Source organism: Grampus griseus (assembly GCF_964374135.1).
Source record: "Grampus griseus genome assembly, chromosome: 15".
In the NCBI taxonomy this organism is placed as follows: domain Eukaryota; kingdom Metazoa; phylum Chordata; class Mammalia; order Artiodactyla; family Delphinidae; genus Grampus; species Grampus griseus.
The window spans coordinates 26,018,531-26,039,534 of NC_139009.1; the positions used below are offsets into that span (position 1 = coordinate 26,018,531).

A 21,004-nucleotide genomic window follows, 5' to 3' on the forward strand; every position below is an offset into this window, starting at 1 on the left:
TATATTAATGTTTATAGAGACGTTGACCCATGAGAAAAATCCCTGTGATTATTGATCTAAGGCTTAAGGACTAATTCTACATACTGATTTTTGAAAAGTGTTTCAAAATAGAAAGGCATAATCACTCCCGCCACCACCCTATAATAATGTCGATGATGGTGTAACCTGTGATTTGTTCAACATACAGATGCTAATCTCTCATTGGATCTTGCTGACTTGTGATTCTTTTCATGATCTTGTTAGCATATCTTCCTGAAAATGCTCACAGGGCTTCATTAAAGATCACTACGCACTAAGAATGCAGCACCCTTTCTTTGGTCTCTTATTGAAATAGGGTGTTCTCTTTTAACAGTGACATCAGAAAGCATTTCAAACATTATTTATTATGTTAAGGATAAGTATAATGAATATGTTTGTTTTCCAAGGTGTGGGAAGTTCTACAAAATTGAGATTAGGCATGAAACAATGTACCAGGAAGTGTTGCCTCCTTTAACTTTTTTAGTTAGCAAGTGAGTTGGAAAGAACTTCATCACATCTGCTACCTGATCTCCTGTAATTGAGGAATGACATAGCACAGATACTTTTCCCCTGTCAGTCGTGTAAAATTCTCCAAAATGGTAGATGACCATAATTCTGCATTTGATTTAGTTTGATTCTTAATCCTGTTGGAGACATACTGAACTTTTGTTGCTTTTTAGAAAATGAAATATTATGTAGTGGACTGTCTTAAATTGTACTAATGTCCTTCTTTCTTTTTTGATTTTAGTGGCAACTGTACCTCCTGAGAAGGTAATTTATTCATTGTTTGCAAGTCGTCTTTTGTTACCTTCAAAATGACATTCTTCTAGATTATGTGTGATTTTTTAAGACTTAAATACAGTGACATGTCTATTATGCATTATTTCGTTTAAGGAAATAGAGCATTCATTCATTCAGTAAATATTTATTGAGCACCTACTGTATAACTGGCACTACTCTGAATGTTAGGAAAACAGTAGAGAACAAATCAGACAAAACTCCTTGTTCTCAAGGAACTTAAATCTAGGGAGAAAAAACCGATAGGACTGATGGGAATCAGGGGCTTAAATGAAATTCAAGGAGTCAGTTCATGGCCTGGACCATCTATGGAAAGAAAGGTTCTGACATGTTTATGTAATTGTGTGTTCTCAGAGTGCATATATATACTGAGTGATGTACTTCTTAGTTCAGCTAATATTTGACGTGCATGTTTGAGTTAAATTGGAGTAGGAGCAGAGCTTACCCTTGAAATTTATAATCAAATGCTGGGATATTACTTCTTTAAAATTTTAGAGAAATTTTAATCTATCTTTTTTTGGCACCAGAAGAAGGCTATGAATTGTGAGATTTATCAGTAGAAAATACTGGCATTTGCTGGAGCTCCGTCCTATTTATGTAATATTGTTCCTTGTCTGAATATTTCTTTATTGGTGACATGAAAATTAGGTAATTATTAAATGTTTATACACTTGTGTAGTGTTCATTCAGTTGGCAAGAATGCAGTAATTATTAGGATTTAGATGGGTCATATACATATGTGAATTATTATATGTAGTTTTGTAAATCTTTAGCTTATAAATAGGGGGATAGAATAACATAAGTGTTAAAAGTGCTGAAAGAATCCAGAAAAAAGGAATGATTTTAGACTGATAGCATCCAATAAGGAAAAATGTTACATTATATTGACCCCAAAAGAAGTACAACAGATATGCATATTTGCAGCTCTTGGGTAGCATTTCCAAAGATCAGTGATGTACAGTAGTTTGCAATTTTGTTGATTTTGAATTTCGTTCTGGGTGATGAGTGGGAGGAATCCTTTAGCCCATGAGTGGGCTAGCCAGCTGCCTGACAACCTCATCGTATCTGATTTTGTTCTCCTCTGTTTATGATTGAGTTTATGGTAACTCTCATAAAGGATCTGAAAGAGGGCCTGAGAATTTGCTTGTGTACTTTTCCTGCAGTTTATTTGGAGAGGAGGCAGTGGGGAAAATGCAGCCATAGGCTTTGCGGGCTTGACTTTTTGCAGAGGTCTCACGATATTAAAGATTGATGAAGAGAAAGCAGGGTGGTCCCTTGATGGGAAATTACGTGCGCATAGGTGCAGTGGAGGGAGGGGACAGCAAGAGGTCAATTAGGGGAGCAGGGGAGACTCCGTTAGAAAGAGAACTTGGTGGGGGGGGACGCTGCTTTGGAAGGCTTGGAAAACCAAACTGCAGTTGCAGTCGGTGGGGAAATACCCTCCTCCTCAACTAGACCGTACTTGTCAAGTGGAGAAGTGACATTGGTTAGGAAGTAGGAAGTCGGCCGCCCCATGCTGCTGGGGGCGGGGAGTAGGGGGGCAGGTGTGGAATTCTGTCTGTAAGCTGCGGGAGTGGACTCACATCTGGTCATGGTCTGCTCCTTGCTAGCATTGACCATGGGCTGCAGGGGGTGGACTGCAGTTGAGACTGACTGGGGTCACCTTTTAATAGATAATAGAAAAGCTAGTCTGTATTCTTAAGAAGAGGGGGAGACTCACCGGACAGGAAGCGTCTCGGAGACAGTCGGCGACCGGATGGCTCTAGGTGAGACAGAAGCCAAACAGGAGGAGGAAGTGAAGGGGTCAGCTTTTGAAATACTTCAATCATGACGAAAAGAGAAGCAGAGGAGCTGATAGAAATTGAGACTGATGGAACAGAGAAACCAGAGTGCCCAGAAGAAAGCATTGTTGAACAAACCTACACTCCAGCTGAATGTGTAAGCCAGGCCATAGACATCAATGAGCCAATAGACAATTTAAAGAAACTACTAGAACCAAGACTGCAGTGTTCTTTGGATGCTCGTGAAATTTGCTTGCAAGATATGCAGCTGGATCCAGAATGAAGTTTATTTGACCAAGGAGTAAAGACAGATGGACCTGTACAGCTTAGTGTACAGGTAATTTCTTACCAAGGAATTGAACCAAAGCTAAACATCCTGGAAATTGTTAAACCTGCGGAAACAGTTGAAGTAGGTATTGATCCAGATGCCGAAGCAGAAGCGCATCTTGTTGAGGAAACTCAAGTGATAACTCTTGATGGCATAAAACACATTACAACCATTTCAGGTGAAACCTCAGGACAAGTGACGAGATGGGCTGCTGCTCTGGAAGGTTATAGGACAAAGCAAGAACGTCTTGGGGTACCCTGTGATCCCATACAGTGGTGCACAGACCAAGTCCTGCACTGGGGGGTTTGGGTAATGAAGGAATTCAGCATGACCAATATAGACCTCACTACGCTGAATATTTCCGGCAGAGAACTCTGTAGTCTCAACCAAGAAGATTTTTTTCAGCGGGTTCCTCGGGAAGAAATTCTCTGGAGTCATCTGGAACTTCTTCGAAAATATGTATTGGCAAGCCAAGAACAACAGATGAATGAGATAGCTACAGTTGATCAACCTGTGCAAATTATTCCAGCATCAGTGCAGTCTGCTACACCAACAGCCATTAAAGCTATAAATAGTAGTGCAAAGGCAGCTAAAGTACAAAGAGCTCCAAGGATTTCAGGAGAAGATAGAAGTTCACCTGGGAACAGAACAGGAAACAACGGCCAAATCCAACTGTGGCAGTTTTTGCTAGAACTTCTTACTGACAAGGATGCTCGAGACTGCATTTTCTTGGGTTGGTGATGAAGGAGAACTTAAGCTAAATCAGCCCGAACTGGTTGCACAAAAATGGGGACAACGTAAAAATAAACCTACAATGAACTATGAGAAACTTAGTCGTGCATTAAGGTATTATTATGATGGGGACATGATTTATAAAGTTCAAGGCAAGAGATTTGTATACAAGTTTGTCTGTGACTTGAAGACTCTTATTGGATACAGTGCAGCAGAGTTGAACCATTTGGTCACAGAATGTGAACAGAAGAAACTTGCAAAGATGCAACTCCATGGAATTGCCCAGCCAGTCACAGCAGTAGCCCTGGCTACTGCGTCTCTGCAAACAGAAAAGGATAATTGAGCCCAGGACCTTTTGGGAGTCCAAGGTCTTGCTTAAATGTTAGAGCAAGTATTGCTCTTACCTTTATTACTGAATTTGAATCTTCTTTTATTTCTAGACTGTACAATCTGATGTATGATTTTTTTATATGTATTTCATACTCTTGTGAAAAAAAGGAGGGGGAAATGTGGGAAAAAGTAATAAGTGCTCAATGTTTCTAGAAGACGCATCACAGCAGGATTAACTGAGATGGGGAGAAAGAGGAAGCTTGAGAGGTCGATTAGATGACCACAGGAAACTGAGAATGAGAGAGTGAGTGCACACGAGGGTAATGGGGGCTATGGATGTGGAAAAAGATGAACAAATATAAGGAATAGTGGAAATGAGCAGGGCTTGGAATGAGGAATGAAAGAGGGGTACTAAAAAGTGACTTTAAACCTGGACAGGTTAATGGCTGTGGCGTTAATAGAAATGAAGAAGGTGGAATCAGAGCCTGGATGCTTTGGGGAAGGGATGGGTTTGAGGAATTTGTGGAATATCTAAATGGAGTTACCATGTAAGCACTCATGCCTACACAATTGGGTCTTTGATGACATACTCAGGCAGGATATCTATTTTATCAAAAGCAGAAAAGGTGATAAGGTAAAAGGGAAACAGAGGCCAGGGGAGTGGGCTTTCTGGAAGATGACAGTGATTAAAGCAAGGAGTGCTTTAACCAGGAGTGGTGATGTGAGCGCTCTGGGCCCACAGTGGTGTGAGTGAGGTCTCAGATCCTTACCTAGCCCGATTGTTCAGTCTGCAGGAGCCCTAAGGAGCTGTAACTGGAAACTGAGCCCTGGGTGCCAGTCTGTTTCTTTGCTTCTGGCCCAGAGGACAGGAGTGGTCAACAGGATGTGTGAGGTGTTCCTCCAGGTCCCTATTTTTCTGTTGCTGTTTGACTACCAGTATTCTGAGAGGTGGAGGTGTAAAGTTACTGTAATGACTGACCGGCTTACTGTATTTTAATGTATTGTGTTCTTTGTTATGGCATACCTGTATCCATTACTTAATCTGCAAAGTGTGGCTGGACATTTTATTTGGGCAGAAGCCACATGTGAATGAGGTGATGGTGGAGTTCTCCTCTGGGGTCAGTTTTGCCTTGTTCCAGACCAAACGTGGGCCCCTGAGCCAAGGCATTCGTTTAAAATATCTGAAGAGACCTTTTGCTTTGGGCCCCCGGGAAGTGGGTGAGGGTGTGTGCACATATCAGCACTGCTGGGAAAACTCAAGGGCTTAGTATAGTAGCAGCACAGCAACGGTTCATTTTTTTTAAATTTCAAGCAATTGCCCAGGTTTTTGTGTACCTGTGATATTTGTTGCCTTTCTAAGAGTAAAATTTATAAAAATAGTAATATGTGGAAACTAAAAATTCCTACTTTCTGTTTTCTTTTTTCTTTTTAATACAACCATCTAGGAAATACCTTCATTGGATCAAGAGAAAAGCAAACTTGAGCCTAGTCAACCCCAGCTCTCTCCAGGCATTTCCACTATTCATCTGCATCCACAGTTTCCAGGTAGCCTGTGTTGATTTGTGCTGTTTGTAAGAGTACTATGAATAAAAGAGTAAGATGAGGATTTTTCTGTGTCTTTGGTTTTAAAGTTTTAATCAGGAGAGTTCCTAAGTGAAGTAACATGTGAAATACACTTATGTATATTAATATACTTATATAATGTTAGTGTAAGTATGGTACAGTCAATCCTTCTTTATCCGTGGTTTCACTTTCTGCGGTCAGCTGCAGCCCAAAAATATGAAATGGAAAATTCCAGAAGTAAACAATTCATACATTTTAAATTGTGCATTGTTCTGAGTAGCATGATGAAATCTCGCGCCGTGCTGCTCCATCCTGCCTGGGGCGTGAATCATCCCTTTGTCCAGTATCCATGCTCTATATGCTTCCTGCCCGTTAGTATAGGAAAAAACATAGTATATGTAGGGTTTGGTACTATCTGCGGTTTCAGACATCCACTGGGGAGGTCTTAGAACATATCCCCCTCCGATAAGGGGAGACAGCTATATTATAAGTATTATAATGATAAAATTTTTCACTATTTTCTGTGGTCAGGAGTAGTATATATTATTAGAACATTATTGAGGTTCATCATTTGATGAAGGGTCATTTTTCTTGGCTTCCAAATTGCTCTCAGATATTCTTGCTAAATGTTGAAACCAGGGCTACAGGCTAATACCATGAGCTTTAGGGACCCATAGCTGTTCCTATATCCAGGAATTACTGTGGTATGTTGTTAGATTAAATTATGCTTGCATTTTGAAATGGGATCTCAATGCACATAACAGCCTTTAATTTTCATTTTATTCCCTCCTTCCTCGTATAGTAGTGATTGAAAAAACATCACCTCCTGTGCCTGTGGAAGTAGCTCCTGAAGCTTCAACATCAAGTGCCAGCCAAGTCATTGCACCTACTCAAGTAACAGGTAGGTGCAGTATTGATGTCACAGAGCCTGTGGAGGAGACGTGGATATGAACTTCATTTTAAATGTAGTGTCAAAGCTGTATCACATGTATCACAAGATTGCTCATGGCAGTTAGTCATAAGAGCAAATATTTGGAAATGATCTAAATACTGTTTAAAGGAGGAATATGTTTAAACGAGTTATGGTACATGTGCAGCAGAATATCACATAGCTATAAATGTTTTAAAAGTATTTAATGTTGTGAGGAGATGCTTATGGCAAAATATTAAGAAATATAGAACACAGTGATTCCAGTTTTATTTTTTAAATGTTTACAAACAGAAAAAGTTCATCACAGTGTTTAACCATCCCCAGCTGATAGGATCATGGATAACATTTATGCTCTCCAATATATTTTTATATATTTTAAAATTCTTTATAATAAACATATATTATTTTAATCATTAGTGACAAATTATAAAGATTTATCATAATTTGTAACCAACAGCCTGAAAGTTAATATCCTTAATGTATAGTGAGGTCTTATACATCAGCAATAAAAATGCTGATAGAAAAATGGAAATAATGTAATCAGGTAATTCATAGATAACATACCAAGAAACATATATGTAATAGGAAATTTCAACTTTACGAGTCGTCAAAGAAATGCAAATTAAAATGAGAATTCTTTATTCTTAACGAATCAGTATTTCATTTTTACTAGAGTGAAATTGAGGCTCTCACACATAGCTGAAAGGAATGTAAACTAGTTCAACTTTTCTGGAAAGCACAAACTGGCAATATGTGTCAAGAACTTTAAAAAATCTTCAAGACTTTTAAGTCAGTATCCCATATTAAAATAACTAGTATAAGGAAATAATGTCCCCGCAAACAGTTGTAATGGTTTATATAAATGGACGCTTACCACAGCACCATGTATAATAGAGAAATAGAAAAAAAAACCTAAGTATTTAACTATAGGGAAATAGATAATTATATCTACATTGAAACAGTATGCTACCATCAAATATTACAGTATTTTTGAAGAATTTTTATTAAAATCTCTCAGAAAATGGTCACAAGATATTGTTAAATACAAGATGAAGTATATGAAAATGAAGGATACAGTGTATTAAACCAAATATGTATAACTGATTCACTTTGCTGTACAGTAGAAACTAACACAACATTGTAGAGCAGCTATATGCCAATAAAAATTTAAAAACAAAGAAACACAAGGATTTACTGTATAGCACAGGGAACTATATTCAATATCTTATAATAACCTATAATGGAAAAGAATCTGAAGGAGAATATAAATATATGATTGAATATAAATATAAAAAAAGGAGACATACGTACATTGAGAAAATGCTAGAAGAAAATACATCAGATATTAGCAGTGATTATTTTTTGTAGTGGGGTCTGAGAGGTTTGGGTGTTGTTTCATTTTAGAATTTTTTGTGTATTCCACATATTCTTGTGTGGAAATATAGTATTATAATCAGAGAAAATATCACTAAGATGTATCACAGCAGCTTAAGTTCCTGATGTCATTGCAGGATGAGGCTGGCAATGGGTTGGCAGGAGAAGCTAATAGAGGAGTTTGCAGCCTCCCTTAGAATTTCACCTCTTCAGGAACATGACATGCATCATTTCCAATAGACATGTGCTTGGTTAGATGTGTTAATTAGTGGGACTGTGGTGATCATTTCACAATGTATACATATTAAAATATCAAGTTGTACACCTTAAATACATACAGCTTTTATATGTTTTAAAAAACCAAAAACTTTTACCCATTTTCTCAAAATTGTGGATGTAATTTCTCTTAGATACTTGAACTGATACAGCAGACTAGAAAGTGTTTTTAAAAAGCACCCCTGCCCCAAGGTGAAATGCAGTTGACTAAGTAGTGCAGAGTCACATCATGGACCCAGCAGTGTGTTTTCACCTACTTCAGGGATACCCTCAAGGTGCAGCTGCACCCAGAGCCATGGTCTTCCCACATGAATGCAGGGCAACTGCTCTTTGGTTTTACTATAAATACCGAGTAAAGTGTTATAGAAATGTTAGCTATTCTAAATATTTCTAGTGATACGGTGAAATGCTAGTGATTTTTTTTTTTAATGGCTGTGGCTAAAATCGTTATTCTCTATTCTGAAGTCACATGTATGTCTACCCACTTTATTAATCCCATCTATGAGAGACTCTGCTATGCAGTGCAAGGCATACAAACATGTAATATACCATCTTGGTCAGGGAGGATCTTCTCATTGTTTATATCAGCATTAAAAGAGAAATTGCAGTCTGTCAGTGCAAAAGTTCTTTCAAGTACTGTTTCAATTTTCCAATGTGAAGACATACTTTTCTGCCTTTTTAACAATGGCTGACTTCAACCATCAGACTTCTTGTAGAGGTTAAGTTTGGCTGGATAAAGGTAGCCAATCATTTAAATGCAGGCCTGTGAGGAATAATAAATTGCAGTTACTCAGCTTCAACTGAACTGCGGAGCTGATTGAAAAAAATGAAAGTAGCTGTGCTATATGAAGTTGTTAGAAGACAGCTTAATTTGAGTTTGGCAGAGATACAGGGCTAACATCTGCTATCACATGTTTGAAGCACAAATATTTCCTTCCAGGAAACAAGTGACATTGAAATTTTATCTTCATGCAGCATTTGTAGGTGCTCTGACTTCATATAGTAAAAGAATCTTTCTAGAACAATCCATGGGGAGAACATTGTAAATAGTCTTTGAATTTAAATGGCTTGCAATTTTTGGAGCCATACTACATGATCTGTAATCTACACTAGAACAAGAGGACTGTTTTGTATCAAATTTAATTGAAATCAAAATATAGATGTTCCCATTGGTTTTGATAAGAGAGCCAAACATGTAGATTGAAGGAGCAATCTGATCATTTCTTTCTGAAACATTAGGCAGTGTTTTTTTTGTTTTGTTTTGTTTCCCCTAGAACACAAAGGAGGTAGATGTTTGTCAGTCTTAGTTTTATCCATAAATTGAAGAAAGGAATAGAATAATAAGTAGGTACCTAAAATAAACAAAATAAGCTCCACATTGCTCGACGATGATATCTTTATGATGGTGAGATTGGAAGTAGCCTTTGCAGATTTCATCAGACTCACTTTGACTTGCAATAATTATAAAGTGAGCCACGTATTTGCAGGGAATAAGTGTGATACTTTCCACTCTCTGCAGCTCAGTTGGTGGTTTGCAATATTATTGGTATACTGTTTCCAAATAAATGATACATTTCAGCATATAAATTCTTGATTTAGCATAGTATCTTAATAGCTCAAGGGTAGGTTGGAAAATCAAACCTTTATTTCTCTGGTGAGTATTTACAAAGTGGGAACATCTGCTTCAGTTGTTGTGGGACAGTTTATGCTCTTTATGGGGCAGTTAGGAAGCCAGGGCATTTCTGTAAACCTTTCCATGAGTTGACATTTGATGCCTTCCTCCAGCTCTTCCTAAACTTTCTCCATGGCCCTTGCAGACCAGCCAGAAATTATTCTTTGACTTTCAATGACTGCTTTGTGTAAACCTTTGTAATCATCATGGCCCAAACATTATAACAACAATTTTGCTCATTGGATCTTTTCCAGAACTCAGAAATGACCACTTTATAAAAACCTTTGTCCCTGAAGCATATTACCAGTATCATGACAGCCTCAATAAACTATGTATGCTAATGGAAGGTGAACTTTTTTCCATGTTAACTCATCATGCTTTAATATTTCCAGCTCTGTTTATTTATTTATTTTGAGTAATCACATGATGAGGAAAAAAGCTAAAGGTCAGCATACTCACTTTCATATTTTTGTCAAAAGCTCTTTTTCATTTAATTCTTAAAAATAAAAACACCAAACTCTTAAGCCCACCACTGGCCTTTTTGCCGGGATAAATAGAGTGTTTGGTTTTCCACTGGCTTTTGGTCATGGCTCTTCTTCCAAATTCTAAACGGGCTCCTGGGAAAGAAACAGTAAGGTCCTTGGCCCAGTGCAAGTGAAGCTCTTTCAGGGGCCACATGTAGTAGGAAAGCATAGGGCGGTCCTGCAAACCCGGGGAAATGTGATAGGTGTTATGAAGGAGGACACCTGGAAGAGTCCGGTGGGAGCAGTCTCTTGATCTCTGGGAAACCAAACATGCTTTAGAAGAGAAGACATGATCATTAACCAGAGTGCCCGGGAGGCCAGTAATTAGTGCTTCCTGTGCGAGGCTTTGCCATATTCCCAGTGTTTGTGTTGACGCTATCAGCATGTACAGGGAAATGTATGTTTTGACCTGAACTGATCCTTTCCATGAGAACAGGCTCACAAGCCTATGTGTGAGTGACCTCTTAGAAAAATGTAAAGCATAATGTCTGTGCCCCACAAAACCCAGAGAAAGCCAGCAACTTGTTTTCAGTTTTAAGACAATACCCTCAGGACTTGGCTTTCTGTATAACTTATATGTGATCAAGAATGAAAGTGGGGCTTCCCTGGGGGCGCAGTGGTTGAGAGTCCGCCTGCCGATGCAGGGGACACAGGTTCGTGCCCCAGTCTGGGAAGATCCCACATGCCAAGGAGCGGCTGGGCCCGTGAGCCATGGCCGCTGAGCCTGCGCGTCCGGAGCCTGTGCTCCGCAATGGCAGAGGCCACAGCAGTGAGAGGCCCGCGTACCACCAAAAAAAAAAAAAAAAAAGAATGAAAGCATAACAGACAAGGAGGGAAAGCATGGGAAGAGGTGGTGGGAGACATGTTTTTAAAGTTTTAAAATAGGAGTAGCAGTAATTTACTTTTTACCTTAAAAATGGTACTGATCAATTGTTTTGGTTCTTTTTTTTTTTGAGATGTGGTTGACATAACATTATATAAGTTTAAGATATACAGTGTGTTGGTTTGCTACATTCGTATATTGCACTATGATTACTACAAAAGCATTAGTTAACACCTTTATCATGTCACATACTTTTCCTTTTTGTGTGTTGAGAACAGTTAAGATTTAATCTCTTAGCAACACTGGAATTTATAATACAGTATTGTTGACTATAATCTGGTAAATTTTTTGATGAGTAGTAAAGAGAAAGCAGAGGTGTTTCGAAGTTGTTATGGCTTTCTTTTTTTGTTTAATTCAGAAGGGTGGAATCCTCCTAGCAAATGGATAAAAGGTATCTCTGAGGACAAACTGATAAGTTACATTCATCACTCCTATATTAAAAAAAAAAAATGGGGCAAACAGTGTAGAAATCAAGTATACGTTAGTAAATGTCCCTTCGTTCCTTTGATGTATCTCTTAGTACCCTCTAGTGGTGTCAGAGTAACATTTTCTTACATACGTTCGTACCAACTGGGATCAACATTTTCAAGCTGCATCTTTATATACTTAATCTGAGGTAATCAACTAAAAATCCTCAAGCTTTCCTCATAACTATTTCAACCTCATAGCTTCCATTTAAGATACTAGATTGGAAGGAAAGGCTATTATTATTCATTTCTTAAGACTAAGGAATTAAAATTCTTAACCATTTCTCCTATCTTAGATCTGACTTAAGAAGAAAAGATCTAAATATTGGCACACTGGTATAGGAATGTATCTCATCTGAATTAAGCATCACATATTTTTGAAGACTTTTGTTCACACGTGTAAAATAATCCATCCTAAAGCTATACCTGAAAGGACAAATAAATATTTGGTAATCAACATATTGGTATGTGTGGGGCTGGGGGTGGGGCAATGAGTACTGATCAAGCCTTTCCTGAAAACCCCAGATGTACAGCCTTTTAATTCTGAATTCTTGTTCCTAGTATATTAAGTCATCTTCTAATTTTTCTTTTTGCAAATCTGATCAGTATGTCTTTTCTGCTTTAAGCAAATGGCAGATAAGAACATAATGGAAATAATTACAAAGAAAATCAAGAAATCTAAATACCAATAATTTTCAAAGAAGGCATCTACCTACCTTAAGAATAGCTGGTTAAAGATGTGCTTCTCACACTATTCTACTAAAGAATTCTTAGAAACAGAGAAGGGAGTGCTTACCTGAGGGTCTAGGAGTAGAACCTGGAGAAGATTACCTTTTCTACCTTCAGATTTTTGTGGCACATAGAAATAATAATTTTTTAAGAAAGACTTTTCTGATTATAGAAGTAATTATACCTGTTCATTGTAGAAATTTTGAAAAATACAGAAAAATATAGACAATACAAATCCCCATAATTGTAACATTTAAGACTGATTTCCTTCCAGTCTTCTTTTCTGTGCATAAAATAATTTAGATCATATCCTATATTATAATTTGTACCTAACTATATTTTCTTAACAAATAAGCATTATCCTATCCTGTTAATGATTATATAATGATCTATCCTATGTATGTATCATAATTCATTGTTTTATGTTGTTAGTATCAGTCACTTAAGTCTAGGCAATCGTGTTAATCACCCATGTTTTTTTAGCCTTTTGGATCATTTTTTCTGTAATTTGATATTATACTGACTATAAACAATCTTTTTCGGATAGTGAATTAGCATAAATAGGCTCACTAAAGGTATAAGTAACTTGTAAATGTGTGGTTTTTTCATAATCCGAGTGATTTGGTGCAAAATACTGCAGCTCTGTAGTCGTATGCGTCCTTATAAAGCCTAGCAACTTTTCAAATGACTTGCATCGGTTGTCTTAAAATCGCAGCACAGTGAATAACACTTGATGAAAAATGAATGTGGTTTGGGTTTTGGAGAGCAACCTCCGCCCCAACTTAGGTCATTTCCATAGTGAATTTTTGTTAAAGCACTGTTTTTCACATCTTTCTTCAGAATTCACAGTGGGTTATTGGTGACAGTAGCATGCCTGTTTTTCTTTTCCTTCAAGCCATAGATTGCTCTAACAAAGGTGTGATTTAGCTTGTCATGCTTGAGGCCCCATCTTCCTCCACTGGGCCGCTTGGGCTCATCCATGGTCTCGTCTGTTTTAAGCGTTGTTTACTACGTGATGACAGTGAGATAACAGCCCAAGGTAGTTATTATAAATGTGCTGTTTCTTTGTTATCTATTCTTAAATGACTTCAATAGGAACAACCACAGTAATCAGTAATAATGGCTAACTTTTTAAAAATTTTATTTATAGTTTTATTTTTGGCTGCGTTGGGTCTTCGTTGCCGCGCGCAGGCTTTCTCTAGTTGCAGCGAGTGGGGGCTACTCTTCGTTGCCGTGGGTGCTCATTGTGGCGGCTTCTCTTGTTGCGGAGCAAAGGATCTAGGTGCGCAGGCTTCAGTAGTTGCAGCACGCGGGCTCAGTAGTTGTGGCTCACGGGCTTAGTTACTCCGCGGCATGTAGGATCTTCCCGGACCAGGGCTCGAACCTGTGTCCCCTGCATTGGCAGGCGGTTTCTTAACCACTGCGCCACCGGGGAAGCCCAATAATGGCTAACTTTTATTGAGCACATATAACGTGCCAGGCATTGAGCTACATGCATTATTTAGGTTAACTCTTTAGAACTTCACGCTCTGAAGTTGGTGCTCTGATAATTCTCATTTACACAGACAGAAAAGTGAGGCTTAGATTGTTTAAGTAACTTGCTCTTTGTTACAGAGCTAAGAAAGGGCAGCGAGGTTGGTACCTGTACTGTCCTCCAAGGCTGGGCTTCTGACCACCAGCTGTGCCCCCCGCCCCCCACTATTCTATTATACATTCTTACAAAGATCATTGAAATCAACAGACTGTCTTGGAGTAATTCATCTCAGGTCACCTTTGAGTCCTCAGGTCCTCTTGGTAATAAAACACACCGTGATGGCCTTCACCCACTGGGAGCTCCTCTCACCTTGCCTTGACCACGGCCTTGTCTGTGGGTGGAGTGAGGACTCAGGGCTCATCTTCTCAGGCTTCATAGAAGAAGCCAGTCTCATGCAGGAATCAGGAGGAGAGTGAGGGAGGAATTGAGCAGAGAAGATTTGGAGGAAGATTCTGTACTAGTGTAAATAAAATATGCTCCTGTTGAAATTGGCAAATGAAGAGTAAGTTGCATCCAGAAGTTCTGCTTTGATTAGAAGTGGTAAATCTTTCTGGAGAATTAATGAGAAATTTGGAAGGAGGTTGAATGTAGTTTTTGGAACTTGAATTTGTCCTGCTAACAAATAGAAAGTTACCATCTATTTCTTATCAGGAGAAATCATGTGATTGGTCCATCATTCAAAATGAACTGGAGTGGATAGAAACTCATTGATGGGCCATCTTGGAAATTCACAATTGACTATAACGTTTTAACATGGCCTCTTTCCGAATTTCCACCTTCTCCAGTTCATCTTAGAAGTTGTTTCATTAAGAATTATTCATGACCTTGGCTGGGACTAACTGATCAATTATGAAATGATGATCATCGGTAATCAAATGAATTTATACTTGATTTTAGAGTATAAAATTTTGTTTTCTAATTGCATACCTGGCAATAAGGTAATCAGGAAACACAAGTAATGGTTTGCAAGTAGCAATGGAATCTTTGTTTATATCTGTTTTTCCCTACATTTTTTTATTTTTAAAGAAATCAATGAATGTACTGTGAACCCTGATATCTGTGGAGCAGGACACTGCATTAACCTACCGGTGAGGTATACCTGTATATGCTATGATGGCTACAAGTTCAGTGAGCAACAGAGGAAATGTGTTGGTAAGAAGAGACACTTTTGGTAGATGAGATTATTAAATATCAAATATTTGCACGTAAAGAACATTTTTTTTATTATGGGGAAAATGTTATTGTGTTTAATTTTTTAAAAATTTTATCCCTGAGCTAAGGGTACTCAAAAAGAGGTTCAGTAAACTCCTAGGAAGCTCTTACCGCTTGGTTCAATGCTACCTACCTTGCCAAGTGTAATACAATTACATAAAGGTGGAATAACTTCCCAAAGCTTTTCAGGGAAAGAATATAAAATTAAGAGTTCTAGAAATAGCTATCTACAAACATATTTAGCAAAACAAATTAATATATTCTGCAGTAAAGAATTATGTTCATCTAAGTTCATAAAATCTGATTTTTAAAAGGGATTTCTATATTGAAAATCAATATATGCTGACACAAAACTATTAATGAATTTATGAAGTAGGGATCTCATATATGCTTCTTTGGGGAAAAAAATGAATCTCAAAAAAGGGGTGTAATAGTGTCAAGTAGGTCATTTTAATGTGTTAACACTAAATTTAATATCATTTTTTTAGAAAAAGAAAATTCAGCACTAAGAGCTATAAGGCAAATATAGAGCAACAAAGGCATATACCTAATTAAACCCACTTTAATATGCTAAATGCCATTATGCAGATGTGACTTTTGCCGTTTTGTTTTGCATATATATGTGGGGTGAGGTATGAGGGGAACATCCACCTGCTCCATCATAACATGGCTCTGTCTCTTGAATTTGTATACATTAGATGTATTATGTTTAGAACCCCAGCACATAAAGTTGAAAAGGGCAGTCGGTCGAGATGATTCAGTCTCGCTTTACCCAAGTGCACAGTGAAAGAGTGCCTGTCCCACCATTTCTGACTGTCTCTGCTGAGCTGGCCTGGGAGTTGCACAGTGAATTCCAGTGCTTACATGACTCCAGTTATCAGGCAGGTCCTTTTGTGGTGACCTGAAATCTTTCTCTTTGAAACACCTATGTCAGGGTTGTAGCTTGAGCTTTCAAAGCAGTACACCGTATGTGTATTCCCTTTTCCCAGTAACAGCCCTTCAGGTATTCAGGAAGACTGATCGTGTCTCCTTTTACTGTTTTCCTCACTTATAAAGGTTTGTGGGACACGGGGGTTGGTGTACTGGTATTTCATGAACAGAGAGACTGAGAATTTCATGCTAGACTACACTAATCCTTTTATCTGTCTTTTTGTTAACAGATATTGATGAATGCGCTCAGGCCCAACACCTCTGCTCCCAGGGACGCTGTGAAAACACTGAGGGAAGTTTCTTGTGTATTTGCCCAGCGGGGTTCATGGCCAGTGAGGAGGGTACTAACTGCATAGGTAATGACAGTGTTCTTTCAGATGTGTAAATTTCCACATGCGGATTTCTAGCTCCCCTAAGATTCCATCAGTCCAGGGCTTATTCAGACCACCCCAAATTTATTATTAAACCCCTGTTACAACATAGTTATCTGCTAGATACTGGAAGATTAAAAAATGGAATTTTTTCCCCAACAGTTTTGAATGAATAGTATCAAATGTCTGCAAAAACCAGAGGCATTAAATGTTTCTTTTGGATTCGAGTAAATCAAAACCACTCAATTTTTTGGAACAAATCAAAGAGATGATAGATGTTAGGAATCAGTTGCTTCATTCTTAACATCGAACTAACCTGGGAGACGGGAGAGGTTTGGAATTATGTTTTGGGAAATAAAACTCGACAACGTTTTCTGCTTTGCGTAGATGTTGATGAGTGCCTGAGGCCAGACGTCTGTGGGGAAGGGCACTGCGTCAATACCGTGGGGGCCTTCCGGTGTGAATACTGCGACAGCGGGTACCGCATGACCCCCGGAGGCCATTGCGAGGGTGAGTCTGCTGAGAGGATGGGGAGCCTGCGCCCCTTTGAAGTGCTGAGTGCACGTGACCATGAAATGCAGGGCTGGGTCCAGAACCCAGGGCTGGCGGGCACCTGGCCTGGTACGAATTTTCCTTCACCACCGATCTGCGCAGGATACCAGCTCATCCAAGCTCTTGCTGCCTTCTGGGATCACAGCCCCTTTGCCTTACTTCAGTGGCTCTGTCTGGGTCATTTTCCACCTTCATATGCTCTTTATTACTCATTTCAGTATCTGCCTTCTCTGGTATGTGGAGTGAAATCACTTTTAGAACAGTTAACTGCAGAGGATTTTGGTACAAACCCAGACTTAATTGTAGTGTCTGCATCATTCATCTGGGGGCATGGTGCAGGTGTCACCAGTGCGGACTTATTGTTGTCGACCTTTTCGCCTTGTTCCATTCCTTTGTCTCAGCTTCTTTCTTTCGCATGTGTTCTGGGACTTGCTTGCAGACTGTCTACAGAAGTGCTGTCTGACCAGCTCCAAGTCAGATTCCAGCTGTGCTAGATAAAATTTCTTTCGTATTGACCCCAGCAATGGATTTGCTCTCGTTGTAAAAATGTTTTGAAAAGTTTTTAACTTTTCAGAATTAAAATGATTAACCATTGAATATTTCTGCTCGTGCCTGTGTCCAAGTCACACAGGTACTTTTTGAAACCACCATGGTACGCTTTGAATAATGATTTTCGTGAAGAAATATGTTGAACCTCTGCTTAAATCTTGCCAAAGAAATGTGAGGGCAGAGGAGCAGGGGTCTCTGGGCACATTTTTGAGGAGACTGTCTGTAGGGATGGTGCTGGTTCTGTGGGGTTCCCTGCCCGGCTGCCTGACATTGAGCCTCTTTTCAGACGTGGCTGGGCCTCCAGCACTCGGGAGGGATGGGCCAGTTGGGGCAGGCTGCTCTCAGCTGTCTCTTGGCTCCTACATGTTGGTTTTCTTCGTGGTTCTAATGACCGGGTCTGGAGGGAGAGCTCATTAGACAGTTTTTTGGCAGCCTGCACCTGCCTTTCTTGCTGGCCCCTTGCCTCAGCCCCTGAGTTATCTGGAGAGAAGTGGGGAGCGTTTTATGTTACTGCATCTCTGATCAGCTCCCATCGGGACACAGATATGAACTCTTCTCCTGACGGCTGAGGGCCATGGGACAGCACAGGTGTGAAGTGTCCCTACTTTCCTCTTACGGGAAGCTACCTCCCTCTGCTCTGGAGGTAGCTTGAGGATGGGGAGAGCAGAGGCTATGGCATGACCCCCGCACTCAGTAACTGTCTAACTTGGAGCCAGGTACGTAGCCCCTTCAAAACTTAGTTCTTCATCTGTAAAATGGGAACCATGCAGTGAACTTTCAGGCTTGTGCAAGTAAATGGGTGTTGCAGAATGTTGTATGGTGCCTGTCACCTTGTTCTCAAGAAGTGTTAGTTTCCTTAAACTTCCCCTTTCCCTGACTCGTTTTGTTTTTGCATAGATCTTCTCAGAACATCTGTAATTGTGGGAATGTTTTTTTAAAAAAAAGGCGTGGGTATGTCTGACAAGCATTTATTTGCAAAGCAATGCTCCTCCAGAAGGTCAAATATGGATCCTCAAGTTCTACACACAGACTCAGGACAGGAAGATAAGCTATTTAGGAATTACCAGAGCATAAGGATGGACAGGAGAAAGGAATAGAAAAGAAATTTGAAGATAAAGGAAATAAATGGAAAGCAGTTAGGAGACTATTCAGTGTATAGAAATTATTTAACAGAAATATCACCAGCATTCCCTGAGTAAATAATTATATAATTCTATCCCCATGAAAAGGCTTGAAATGAAGGAGTCAAATAATGTAGCTGTTTTCTCATTTCATCATGGACTAGAACCAAAGGTCCCCGGGCTTCTGGCTCACTGAAGATTTTCTCAGCTGTCACTGACAAAGTTGCTTTCAAACAGCGCCAGTCTCCAAGGAGTCTATTGTAGTTTACAGACGTTATCTCATGCATCCTTACTTTATTCTGTGAAGGTATTACCAGGCCGGTAGTCCCTCATTTACAGATGAGGGAACAAGCAAACAGAGGTGAGAGCAACAGGAAATGCAGGGATATTGTCTTGTGTTTCTCAGCGTTGTACCTTATTTATCAAACCAGCCTATCTCAATGACCCTCTCTGACTTAGCAGTTATAGTTCCATTTTTTAAAATATCCCATACAGAGAAGGATGTAATGCTGTTTGGAAAATGAAACTGGCAAGCATCATCTTTTTGTAGAACAAGAAGTCCCAGAACATCTGACCTAAAAAAAACACTGTGTGTCATTGTCTATTGGCAAGAATTTTTCGCTGATAGGAAAAAAAAAAAAAATTACAACACTGACCTGGTGCTTATTCTATTAATAACATCTTTTACCTTAAGCATCTTTTCACACATGTCTATTGATATATAATGAGAGATGATTTTTGAGAACTTACCAGAATGATGACCTCAAATACCCATGTATGTTCAGTGTATTCATTATATATTTCTTTCAATTTTTAGCTTATGTCCTGAAAAATCTGTTTACATTTTAGGTATGATTAGAGGTCCTATATACATCTCATATTGAGACACTTAGACATTGAATCCACTCACTTGAATTCAAAACTCAACTCCAGAAAAACACCTATTTTTGTTGGGGTTGGTACCCAAGGTTTTACTACTCATTTTAAACTGTTGAACCATCTCCTATATGTTACTTTTCCTCCATTTTATTGTTTTACTATTCTTAAAAAAGCCTGAAGCTCCTGTATCTCTGCCACAGTTCTATCTGTATTTAAGGTGTTTTTTTTCTCCTCACATTGAAAAGAACAAGGATTAATAACTTTCATTAGCTGTGAATGGGAAAAGTAAGGTGTATTTTAAACCAGAATGTATTACCCTATGATCATTCACTGTATTTTCTGGAAAATCTTGGAAGTATTTGATGAGTTCGTTCTCTCCTAATATTCTTTTTCCACCTCCGAGGAATTCCTCTCATATGCAATGTTTTAAATTATTCAAACCTAGGATGTTTTGGGGGCCATGAAGCCAAAGCAAGAATTTCCCTAGGGCGTCCAGTGACTGCAGAGAGAACCTCTAGCCAGGTGGATAAATGGCTTCCTCACACTCATGTCCATTTCTTGTATTTCTTTCTGGCAAGCCATGCTATTACTTGAAAGGTTTGATGTCCAGAGAGTGGCCCCAGAGAACTGCCAATTCCCAGAGTGGAGAGGTCTGGGCCTGCCAGTTGGAGAATTGGGGCCATAAAGGTTTGCATGCATGGTATGCATGGTATACTCGGCCATGCATTCTCACTGGGTGTTTAAGTACAGACCCAGTGTGTCACTTTTTCAGTTATTGTTTTCCTCACCAAAATGTAGATAAAACATGCCTCTTTTCCCTTTCATCGTACGAGTCAGTTTGTGTTTTAGTATTCCGATAAAATGTCTGTGACCTAGCTTTTTTATTTTTTCAGATGTTGATGAATGTTTAACTCCAAGTACTTGTCCAGATGAGCAGTGTGTGAATTCTCCTGGATCTTACCAGTGTGTTCCCTGCACGGAAGGGTTCCGAGGCTGGAATGGGCAGTGTCTTGGTAGGTACTAGAGTGTTATCATAGTTGTGTTTCGTCTGTCTGGTCCGTTTTCTGACAGAGTGGTATAATGCCAAGTGAGGCATCTTTCAAAGTGGAAAAAGAAAAAAAGGGATGTAACAAACTCATGTCATTCAGAGAAAAGTTCTAAGTAACTTTTAACCATGAAGAAAGTAAGAAATTCAGTTGACATGAAGGAAGTGAGATTTTACATGGGACAGATAATTCTGATTGAAACAAATTGTTAGCCCTGCTGTGATTAATACCCAAAACCAAATAAAATAATCAGTGCCACAGAGAGAGAGAAGTGGAGAGCAAAATGCTTAAAAAGAGAGAAAAGGCATGAGAAGCTACCACAGACTCATAGAATCAGGAAATATACACAGACTTGCAGCACAAGTTGCAAATGTAGAAAGAGAAATCTGGATTGATTGCCCGTG

General features: G+C 39.0%; 2 protein-coding genes across 7 annotated transcripts in view; both read left to right on the forward strand.

The window, feature by feature from the left end:
• Positions 1 to 21,004, forward strand: part of LTBP1 (latent transforming growth factor beta binding protein 1) — a gene marked incomplete at its 5' end in the record, with an annotated part of 426,899 nt that overhangs the window by 283,994 nt on the left and 121,901 nt on the right. For all 6 annotated transcript variants that reach the window (XM_082672355.1, XM_082672356.1, XM_082672357.1 and 3 more), the window contains 7 exons: positions 767 to 789; positions 5,433 to 5,532; positions 6,353 to 6,451; positions 14,967 to 15,092; positions 16,313 to 16,438; positions 16,841 to 16,963; positions 20,448 to 20,567. In XM_082672355.1, coding sequence (XP_082528481.1) covers positions 767 to 789; positions 5,433 to 5,532; positions 6,353 to 6,451; positions 14,967 to 15,092; positions 16,313 to 16,438; positions 16,841 to 16,963; positions 20,448 to 20,567 — 717 coding nt within the window. The remainder of the gene's footprint in view (positions 1 to 766; positions 790 to 5,432; positions 5,533 to 6,352; positions 6,452 to 14,966; positions 15,093 to 16,312; positions 16,439 to 16,840; positions 16,964 to 20,447; positions 20,568 to 21,004) is intronic.
• LOC309834011 (GA-binding protein alpha chain-like) lies at positions 2,617 to 4,000 on the forward strand (the record flags this gene model as incomplete). The annotated part of the gene is given in 3 exon segments (XM_082672606.1): positions 2,617 to 2,877; positions 2,881 to 3,651; positions 3,653 to 4,000. Coding segments are annotated over 3 exon segments (1,353 nt in total). The 5' UTR covers positions 2,617 to 2,643.